This window comes from Phragmites australis, chromosome 19, assembly GCF_958298935.1.
Source record: "Phragmites australis chromosome 19, lpPhrAust1.1, whole genome shotgun sequence".
Lineage (NCBI taxonomy): Eukaryota > Viridiplantae > Streptophyta > Magnoliopsida > Poales > Poaceae > Phragmites > Phragmites australis.
The window spans coordinates 9,691,947-9,703,274 of NC_084939.1; the positions used below are offsets into that span (position 1 = coordinate 9,691,947).

Consider the following 11,328-nt stretch of genomic DNA (forward strand, 5'->3'; position numbering starts at 1 on the left):
CTTCTTGTAGCTTAAGCGGTTGCGAACTTTGGTGTGGATAAATGCAAATGTACTACAGTTCCTCTCACACCCACTAGATGAAGCGCACTGAGACAGTAGGCGCTTGGCAAGCATTGTTAGTGTAGGTGTAGACGAACCAAACATAGACCACCATTGCGCTACAAGTAGATAAAGTGATATAAGGGTTGGAAAAGTAGATAAAGTGATGCAATGGTTAGATATGTCAATGCAATTCGTACTAGGTTGAGTCCTGCCATCACAAGCCATCAGTAAAGCGAGCAGACCTGCGAACGACAGAGACTTTGTCCAATATGTTTCAACCTCAATAAGTGCTTCTACAGCAGTACTAACATCGGTCATCCTCTCGAATGCCGCCCGGAGATCTTTAAACAAGTTTGGACTCGTGCCATACACGTAGTGCGTGCGGGGGTTCAGGGCTGCCGCTGCAAGTTGATGATCGAAGCATTAGTACCATAAGCATAGAACCATAAGCATTAGTACAATAAGACTGCAAGTGGTAGAAGTGTATCATTGGCATCCATGTAGGTCCTTTTCACTAGATCATGCATTTTTCGATCGATAATTACCATGTACTTTTCAAAAGAATCCCTATCATTGTAATACAATGAATCGTACTCCTGCTTGACAACGGTGTATCTCAGGAGCACCACACTCAATGTTGGCACCTTGTCTTGATCAGCAAATCGGAGGAATGCATACAATGGCTGAATGGAATCGACAACCATTTTAAGATTGTCCCACCATGGTAAGCTGGATAGGAAACTATATGCAAATCTCCCAATATCATAACTAATGTAGCGAGACTGCTGGAGCTCACTAGATGCCATCTATTGCATGAACATATCCTTTCGACGTAGAAAGCTATCAAGAAACAGATAGTTTATGCTAAATCTTGTGGCATTCGACCTCACCAACTCTGCACCAATCGCGGCCTTCATCATTTCATGTAGCTTTGAATGATTATACAACCATCGCGATATGGACCTTGCACTTTGAATGACCATGTCATGTTCTCTAAATTCACCAACTGATTTCAACATTAAATTTATCGTATGAGCCACACAAGGCTACCACACATTAGTAGGATATTCCCTTCTGAGAACCTGACCTCACCTGCCCTTCTCTTGAACTTTTCCTTGTCCCTCGACTGAGACATGACACGCTGCACATGTTCCTCTTCCATGTCCACATTATCGCTTGTCAAATCTACCTGAACTCTTGCTGACTCTTGCCTCCGAAACCTCTCCTCAGCCTTTTCCTTCCTCTTGTCTCTTGCCCTATCTAGCTCTGAAATAATCACGCACATCTGGAGGTACCCTATCACAATGTATAACATTCGATTCGCGCCCTGCCAAATCTTCTTTCAACCTTGTGGCACCACCGCCTTTCTTTTTCTTATTGCAGTAATTGCACCTAAACCCAGTGGCCAAATTGTCCCCGTGCTGCCACACCACATCTCTATCCGCCATCGATTAGTTTATATTGTCTCGGTTGGAAGAAGAAAACTCAATGGTTAACCTACTAATAATTATGTCCATGCATGTTAAATTAATAAATATGTGTTGTCATGTTGCTAGTCATGCATAAATATCTCAAGAAACAATTAACTTCAACGAATATTAACAACATTTGCCAGTACAAGGTAACCGACACAATAGGGTCGATAACCAAGCGAATCAACCACTAAATCGCCCTAATCAAGCACACAATGAATTGCCCCGCTACTAATAATGATTACCGAACATATTACATGAAAAATAACTAGGAAATGGTTGATTAACTTGAACGAATATTAACAACATTTGCCTGTATAAGGTAAACAATGCAATAGGATCGATAACCGAGCGAATCAACCACTAAATCTTCCTAATCAACCACACAACGAACTGCTGCCCTACTAATACCGATTACCAAACATATTACACAAAAAAATCACTACTAAATGGTCAATAACCGAGCGCATCAAGCACTACATCGTCAGAATCGATCGCACAATTACCTACCGCCCACCTCACCACGATTAACGATCGAATAACACGAGAAATCACAGGGAAAGCTCAATTACCGAACATGATTCATCGATAATCGCTCTACGCCAGGGAGCCCGCGCTGCTCTTTGAAGTCGGACGGTAACCACTGCGATGCGGTCGGTTACCGCACCTATCCACTCGAGAATCGCCGCTCGGTCGTCGGAGTGTCGCGGATTTGGCTGGCCGGGCGATGAAGGTGCTATTTTGGCTGTGGAGAGAAGCGTGGGGAAATTTCTCTGTGCACAGAGCTGACCAGAATGCCGAGGAACCTTATCCCTTCCAGCTGTGCCGAAATGGGCCAATTTTACTGTGCATTCGACCTGTTTCGCTCTTTACAGCTTCTCAGCCCGTTTAACCGACCACCCCACTTTGATCACCTATTTGGTGATGCAAACAACATGTTTTTAAAAATTATTTGCACAGGTACTCTTAGAATTACCTCTAGTTTTTTATGGAATTTGTTTATGAATTTTTTGAGTTTTTTCAAAATTAATTTGAATTTTTTGAATTCAAATTCGGTTACTAGTCACATTACAAAACCGAGCCGAATCGAGAGGGTCGGTTACAATGCATTTCAAGCGGTAACCGACGCATTTTTCAACCCTACTCATGGGCGCACCTAACACTAAAAATGAAAAAGGATCAAACTAGTAAGAACACAATATAATGATAATATATGTAATGCTTAAGCACTAAATAATGATTAACATGTTATGTATATATGAAATGCACTCATCCAAGCTCTTCTTTGACTTCCATGTGGGTTAACTTAGTTCCCCCTCCAAGAATATAAAATGATACAACAATATAAGTTAAATAAATGAACATCTCTAATAGTAGTAATTACATGGTGGAATAATAATATGTTTAATGTTTAAGTTGGTTCATATTGAAGCGGGGGAAAACAAGTGTTTGTTTGCATGTTTCTACTAAGATATTCGGAAATTTCTAAAATCTTGATACGAAGTCGAATGGAAAAAATGTTAATACAAAAATTAAAGCTCTCGATGATATTCACAATTTTGTATGTGTTAGAATTTTCATTTAAAGTCATTTAGATGCCCAAATAATTAACACAAGTTTTGGACAACAAGAGTCAAAAGAAAAAAAAATATCTCATTGCTATCAGCAGTAAGTGATAGATGAGATAGTAAGGAGGCTTCGCATGAGGTGAGATGTTGCGGATTCAACTTCCATGAACTGCACACATATGTATTTCACACGAAAAACTATGTGACTTGTGACTTGCGACCGCGTGTGTGGGGTCGGGTGCAAAAAAAATTATTGGTTTTTTTGCCCGTAAAACTAATTTTTTGAACCAACTATCACTATCAGTTATGAAATGTTAGTTCAATAACCGACAGTAATACTGATTATAAACTGACACTATATCTGTTTCTACAGTAGTGAATAACACAAGCATGTAAATGTGTACATAACTTGTACACTGAAAATCTGAGAATAATAACTTGTTACAGTGAAAGCGTTGAGGTGATGAACGTGATGGACTTCTTTATCTTTCTCTCAAAATACCCCAGATATTGCAACAACAACATTATTGATGATGATCATGGAAGGGTATATCAGAGGGATTTATTTATAGCCAGCTTGGCAAGGAATCGCTCTTTAGCATATATATAGGTGTCGTTATTTGTCGTCCAAGCAAGTTGGTCAGATAAAACCGATTATGGGTAAACTAGAACAATTTAATCTAGAAAAACATAGAAGAATCTAAATAAATCTAAAATTACTCCTAAAAATGACAGGTAATCCACCACTCCACTCTGGCAAAGAGAGGAGATGGACCGACCGTGAAAACATGGAAATGAGTAACTCCTCCATCACCGTCACTTTTCCATTTGGCAATACCTAGATGACAAAACTTATGGTTCAGTCGCGCGCCACTTGAATCACACAACGCAAGTCGTGGGCCCCACAATTTTTTAATTCCCTGCATGATAACTGCTTCGCACTCTTTAGACCATCTCCAACAATATTCCATTTATTTCGTTCTCTTTTCGATTCTCTTTCTCGTTCTCATTCTCTTTATTTTCTCTCATCTCCAACAGCTTCCATTCGAGAGGAATCACGAAAGGAAAGTAAAGAAAATCCCATTATGAAAGGAATAATCTTGAGAATCTCTTTGTGACGGGAACCGTGAAAATAAACCGTTGGAGCGTTGAAGGGAACGAAAATCTCTTCACGACGAGAATTTAAACAGTAAAGAGAAATTGACCATGATCTTATCACGCGTTCTCGCCCTCTCTCTGTGTATCGCTCCAAGCCCTCTCACCATGGTTCAATCTCCTCGCTCCCCCTTCTGGATCTGCATTGGAAGTCGGTGAGGGCGCCACCGTCGAAAGTTGGTGATCGCCAAATGCATCCCTGTGCTCTGTCAACCTCCCTCCCTCCTGCTTTATCTCTCCTTGTCTCTCTCACATAAGACCGGTCGCCGGCGGAGGGATGGGGTGTGGAGGCCAAGAACATCGCCGCCAAGTAGCAGCCGGCTACCGCATCACCGCTGTCCCTGTTGTGTATTGCCTTAATTTTCGTTTACCCATTTTGTCGAGGTGAAAGTTTTAGCACAATTTTCCTGGCAGACTTTTTTTGGAAGAAAGCTTTGATTGAAACTTCTAGTAAGAAGCTTGGGTGAAATTTTTAGCTCAATTTTTTCTTGTGAATTTGTGTCACCACCACTGGCGAAGGAATCGGGTAATCTGATGTGATAGAATTTGTTTTTTCTATCTCCTCTCTTTCTTCCGATCTCAATTTTTTCCGAAGTTTTGAGGCTATCTTTTTAGCAATACTTTTTTGTGAATTTTTCTAAGAATTTTCTTGTCTCAGTCTGTTAAAAGGGGAAGGGGTTTGGCGTCGCTTGCTGAAAAGGTTAACAAGGGGATGATTTGGGTTGTCGTTTTGCTCTAGAACTTAGCTTGAAAGGGTTGTCGGAGCGTGCACGAGGGGGCTGCTCGTGCTCGCCCTAATTAGCAGCCCCCTGAAGACTGGCCAGACACAAACATAATTAACAGCGCCATTTTATGCCAAAATTGGGGCCGAATAAGTCAGAACATCTGATGCCCTCTTTGGCCCAGGACTAACTACAAGATAACTGGGCTATGAGTGTGACAGCCCATCAGAAAATCAGCCTAAAGCATTCAGTAGCTGTGCTGATTTTTGTAAAATAAAATTTTATTAACTCTCATCATTACGAAAACCGATATAACCCTATAAGAGTTTCAACCTCAGCAAACATGCTGATGTGCATCCCTCTACATGTCTGGCTAACCGGGTTGCGCGACGGCCAGGTCGTGCGCCGAAAGGGAGCCAGTGTGGTTGGGGTCGAGTTTGTCAAACTGATCCAGGAACTCGGCAATGTCCTCTTGGTTGATCTTCCCCAGCTCCTTGAGTTTGTACAGTACGAATTCTGTAGCGATGACCCTATGGTCGCCGTCGAGGTCCGCCGCCTCGAGGTCCATGCTGGTAGTCGGCCGGGTGAGCACCCACCGTGCCAGTGCTCTCTGCCGCCTCTCCGCGCCCAGTTCCGCCGCGTACAGGAAGAAGAGCGCCACCACCACCGTGCTCACCGTGATCCACACCGCCGCGAACGCACGCCCGCCCGACGACGAGAAGCTACGATCGCCGTACCCAAGCGTCGTCACCGTGGCGCACACGCAGTAGAAGGCGTCCACGGGGCGCATCCCTTCTGCCATTACCAGGAACGCCGTCCCAGACGCAAGGAGTGCGGCCACGAGCGCGGCGGAGGTGTAGAGCTTGTACCGGACCTTGTTCGCCTCCATGTCACGCCGCGCCTCGCGGTCGTCAGCGTGGTGGAGGTGGATCGCGCGGTAGAGTAGCGCTTCCTGCTTCTCGACGATGTAGTCCGCAGCTTTGCTGAGGAAGGCGCCGACGAGGGCCACGCCGGCGAAGGCGAAAGCGCACGCGAGGAGCTTGGCGGCGTCGCTGTCCGGGACTAGGTCGCCGTAGCCGACGGTCGTCATGGTGACCACGCAGAAGTAGAGCGCGTCCAGCGCGCGGCTCGTTGTGTGGTCACCTGAAATGTTGTCCATAGCGAGGTAGAAAGCGGTGGTCCCGGCGAGCAGGTAGGCGAGCATGAGGATGCCGACGAGCTGGAAGCTGGGTCGCGCGCAGGTCAGCAGCTCTTTCGGCGGCACGAATGGAGAGGCGGCGCTCGCGCCTTGATGCCTTATATTCTGGCTGTGGGGAGGGGATTCTTGCACGGCGTCGGACAAAGGCGCCGTCCTGCAGCGCCGGAACCTCCTCGCCCCTCCCGGCGGAGGCTTCTTTTGATGACCCTGGTCGTGTAATAGGGGTTGCTTGACGCCATTCTCCACCATTTGCTTCTGGAATTCACTGCTGGAAAGAGTGTGGGGGGGGGGGGGGGCGAGCAGAGGAGATGAGATGAAGAATTTACCTGAAATTTGAGAGTTTCAGCAGCAACGTATAACCTCTCTCATTATCTCTCACTCTCTCAGCCACAGAAGAGCGTGAGGTGTTGCAATTGCGAGGTGGACATGTAGGAATGTGGTTGCTCGGGGAACCTCTCCACGGCTCGACCTGTTCTACTACCTGTCACAGTCCAGCATTGTTGGCTTCTAGCTAGATCAAAACAATCACGCGAACTCGAGAAATAATGAAAACCACAATGGATTTTTGTTCAAAGGCACAACTTTTGGCAACGCTGATTATATATACAGATATCAAAGCCACGAGGAGTCAAACGTGGACACTCCTTGACCTTCTCTCCAATTTAAGGTTCCTACAAAGATGGAGAGACCTCATATTAATTCTTCTTGTGACCTCTACGTCGAGAATAGTTCTCAATGGGACTCCTCCTTGACCTTCTCTCCAATTTAGGGTTCCCACAAAGATAGAGAGTCCTCATATTAATTCTTCTCGTGACCTCTACGTTGAGAATAGTCCTCAACGGGATCCCCAGTGAGCCAATCACGTATGGGAAGGGACTTAGACAAGATGACCCTTTATCTCTCCCATGCTATTCACTTTGGCCATCAACCCTCTCCAGCGGCTGCTAGCCTTGGCCAGTCAAAGCGGACTCCTTAACCGGCTTGGCGGTGGCTTCAACACTAAAAAGATGCAGGTGCCAATGTACGTCGACGACACGGTGGTTTTCATAGCACCTTCTGCTCAAGAAGTAGCAATGCTTGCCAGCATTCGTAAGTCCTTTGGCAAGGCTATGGGGCTAGAGACAAACTTTGCCAAGATATCGGTTACTCCTATCCAATGTGTTGACATAGATCTGCCTATGATCCTCTAGAAATTGTCGGTGGTCCTCTCCAACCTTCCAGTCACTTACCTCGGCCTCCTGCTTACTCCTAGCAGCCTGAAAGCATCCAACTTGCAATCAACGGTGGATAAAGTGATTGGAAAGATGTATTCTTGGAAGGGAAAGAACATGGCACCTTCTAGCCGACTGGCCCTTGTGAAAGCCATGATGACCTCCTAGCCCAATCACTTCTTGTCGACCATCAAAACCTCTAGCTCAATCTTGCTGCAGATAAGGAGGCAATTCCTTTGGATGGGCTACAAACCAATTAGGGGTGGCAATTGCAAAGTGATTTGGAGGAGAGTATGTAGGCCAAAGAGGCTAGGTGGCCTTGGTGTCCTTCACCTCGATTTTTTTGGCCGAGCGCTCAGACAACAATGGCTCTGACAGGAATGGACAACGACCCAGAAAGCTTGGGTTGGTGCAGAGATTCCATGTGATAGCACAGATTGGCTGCTCTTCGCGACTACAACCTCAAGCTCCATTGGGTGCAACGAGAAAATCTCCTTCTCGCACTCATCTTGGGCACAATGCCTCAGGCCCAAAGACCATGCGCAACCATTTTTTTTCCATTTCTAGGGCTAGGCAACACTCCCTTTAGGAGACGATTTTTTTCAAAGACCATGGATTCCTATCATGGCCACCCTTCAACACGCTTCATAGGACCACATCGCACAATTCATTTAGCTATCGGACATGACTAGAGCAGTAAACTTACAGCCAGACCTCCCCGACTCCATAACATGGAAATACTCGACTAGGGGACTTACTCTACAAGGTCAGCGTACACACTAATGTTCAAGGGCTCACCCCAAGTTGATCTAGAAGGCATGAGCGCAACCTAAGTGCAAATTCTTCACCTGATTGGCCGTACAAAATAAGCTTTGTACGGTGGATCACCTCACTCGTAGGGGATGGCACGGCAACCCTCTTTGCCCCCTTTGTAAGCACTTGAATGAGACTTGTCTGCACCTTACTGCGGAATGCTCCTTCACCAAAAAAAGTTTGGTGAAGACTAGGCATACAACTAAATCAGCAACCCATCCCCCCGAAACATGTCTCCAAAGCTTCTCAGTTCTCAACTGGTTGGATTCTCTAGCTCATTGTATCCCTTCATCAAGGAAATCCCTAAAATCTCTCTCATGCTAGTCACCTGGTAAATCCGGAAAGAATGGAACATACACATCTTCGACCACAGAGAGTAGTCGGCGGCCCAAATAGCTCATTGTATCCATTGGGCTTTTTTTTACTCTTTTAATATAACAGGCAGCTCTCCTGCTGGTTATGTTTTAAAAAAACTTGGACACTAAGGTGGTGTTTGGTTAGGGAATGTAAATGGAAATGCAAACATAATAAAGCAAAAGAGTGAATCATACAAAACTACAAGTATTATGCTATTTGTAACATAAAACTACAAGTATTATGTATAGTAACACAAAATTACAAGTATTATGCACTAATTTCACATAAAACCTGATTTTAATTAGATTAAAAAAAATGGTCTTATGTTTCTCAAAAAAATCCTAAAACTTTCTGTACGTGTTCCATAATCCATGTGCAATCTATTTTAATTGGATTAACCCAAAAAGCGTGTGTAGAATTTAAACTAAAATTCTCTAAAAGACTACTTTTATAACTCTTAACAATTGTTAGGGCCTTAAATAAAATCCCAAAAATATGAAAAAATTCACTAATATTTTTCTTATATGATGGACTAATTTATAACTATTTACAGCCCTAGGTTATATGATGAAAAATAAGTTCTTTTGTAATTCTCCATTTATATGCTCCATTTATATACTTACAAAAGAACTCATTTTTTCATTATATAACTTAGGGATGAAAATAATTTTAGAAATTATTTCATCATGTAAGAAAAATATTAATAAAACTTTCCATATTTTTGAATTTTATTTGAGGTTCTAACAATTGTTAGGAGTTATAAAAGTAACCTTTTTTGAAGAATTTTAGTTTAAATTCTACATCGTTTTTTTAGGTGAATTCAATTAAATGAGTTGCACATGAATTATGGAACACGTAAAAAAGTTATAGGATTTTTAAGACATATAAGACCACTTTTTAGGTGAATTAAAATAAAATCGGGTTTTGTGTGAAATTAGTGCACAATACTTGTAGTTTTGTGTTATTAATATAATACTTGTAGTTTTATGTTAGTAGATATAATGCCTATAATTTTATGTTATAAATAGTATAATACTTATAGTTTTATATAAATCACTTAAAAAAACACTGGTAATGTAAACGATGTAACCAAATACCGACATTGTTTGATTCACTCGCGTAATGAAATCAGAATAAAGGGAGAGACGACACATCTGGGGAGCAGGGAGCTCCCTGGCCGATGCCACAAGAGCACGAGGGATCCTTGCAAGATACCTGTGATCCTTGCTGACGTAGACGGAGGTGATTGATCGGAGCGCAGCTTGCACATGTTCTCTTGAAGTAGCTGTTCATCCCCCTTCAACGGCGTCGCCAGACGCGGCCTAAAGGGTATGGGAGATTTGCGTGGGAGACGATAACTGTGTCAGAGATTTTCTTTTTCTAGACTATTCTCAACTATATTTTTTTTATTTCGTTTTTCTCTGATCCACTTCTCCGTTTATATTTCTTTTATTTTCTCTCATCTCCAACAGCTTCTCCTTGAGAGGAATTACGAAAGAAAAGGAGAAAAAATCTCGTTCTGGAGGGAATGACCTTGAAAATCTCTTCGTGATGGAAACCGTGAAGAAAAACTGTTGAAATGCTAAAAGAAATGATAATCACTTCACGACAAGAATTTCGTTCCCGAAAGAAAGCCGTTGAGAATGGTCTTACTTTGAGTTCTCTCCCTACCCTCACCAGTCAACAGAAATGTGATGTGCCAATTGCATTGCGCGTGCTTCCAATCAGTGCAGGGGCTGAATGGAAGCCTAGACCTAGCACAGTCCAAAGTCCTTCAGTTTCAGGCTCCAAAAGATTTAAGGCGATTCTACCTCACACTAGCCTCTCACAGTCTAAATTAACAAATGAAAGGTCGTAGGGCATCTCTCAAATGTATGGAGCCAATGAGGAGTCCCATACTCCCATCTGGACTTCTTTTCCTTATTAACTAGACCCAATGTTTAAGACTTACGCAAAAGGCGAGAACTGACTGTTAAAAGTATTATATCTGTGTGTCTGTTTATAGGGATTCTCTTGTTGTATATTATAGACCATTTATAAACTTTTGTGCATATAGAAAAAGAGGACGTGTTATAAAAAAATAGTTTTATGTTCATATGTGGCACTTACACTTATATAGGAGCTGTGTACACTCATAGTTATTATAAGATATAACATGGATCCTCCACTTACCATGTGGCTCAGACACTATTTCAATTAATGTGTGTACTCCACATCAGATCAGCCACAGTGTGTCAAAAAACCGATGGTTGAATAAAGAGAGAAGTTTATGACATTGATGCCACCCACTGCAGCTATCGATGCCTGGGAAAAAATGTAGCACCGGCGCAGCTTGTTGCTTCCATCCTGGTGAATAAAGAAGAGAAGAGCGATGCCGAAGTTGTTGATTTGGGGCCATATTTGTTTGATTTTGGGGCTGAGCTGGATCGATATATTTGTGCTGGATTGGGAGGATATGTTGCTGGATTGAGAGGATTTGAGGCCAGGGTGGACGTGGAAGAACAGTGTAAGATCCGATCGAGTGCTCGCCTGCACCGACCACCTTCAGATCCACGACTTGAACAAAATCGGTTGTGGGTATGCAAAATAGCATGAAGGGATTCCGTATTGCAAAAGAGACGGCCAAAGTCCAACGAATTTGAGAAACCAAGTTAAGATGTATCGTGTTTATTGTTTATGATAGTAATTGATAATGTGTGGTTTTAGTTGGGTTTTTGTTTGATTGCAAATGCATAGGTATGTACTGTAATATTAATCTTGTCTTACCAAAGTTGCAAAGGATTGGAGATT

General features: G+C 43.1%; 1 protein-coding gene across 1 annotated transcript; it reads right to left on the minus strand.

The window, feature by feature from the left end:
* Nucleotides 1-5,123: 5,123 nt before the first annotated feature.
* On the minus strand, nucleotides 5,124-6,557 carry LOC133900499 (two pore potassium channel b-like). The gene has a single exon (XM_062341658.1). It carries the CDS (start codon nucleotides 6,404-6,406, stop codon nucleotides 5,333-5,335), a length of 1,074 nt encoding a protein of 357 aa, XP_062197642.1. The 5' UTR covers nucleotides 6,407-6,557; the 3' UTR covers nucleotides 5,124-5,332.
* Between the last annotated feature and the right edge of the window lie 4,771 nt (nucleotides 6,558-11,328).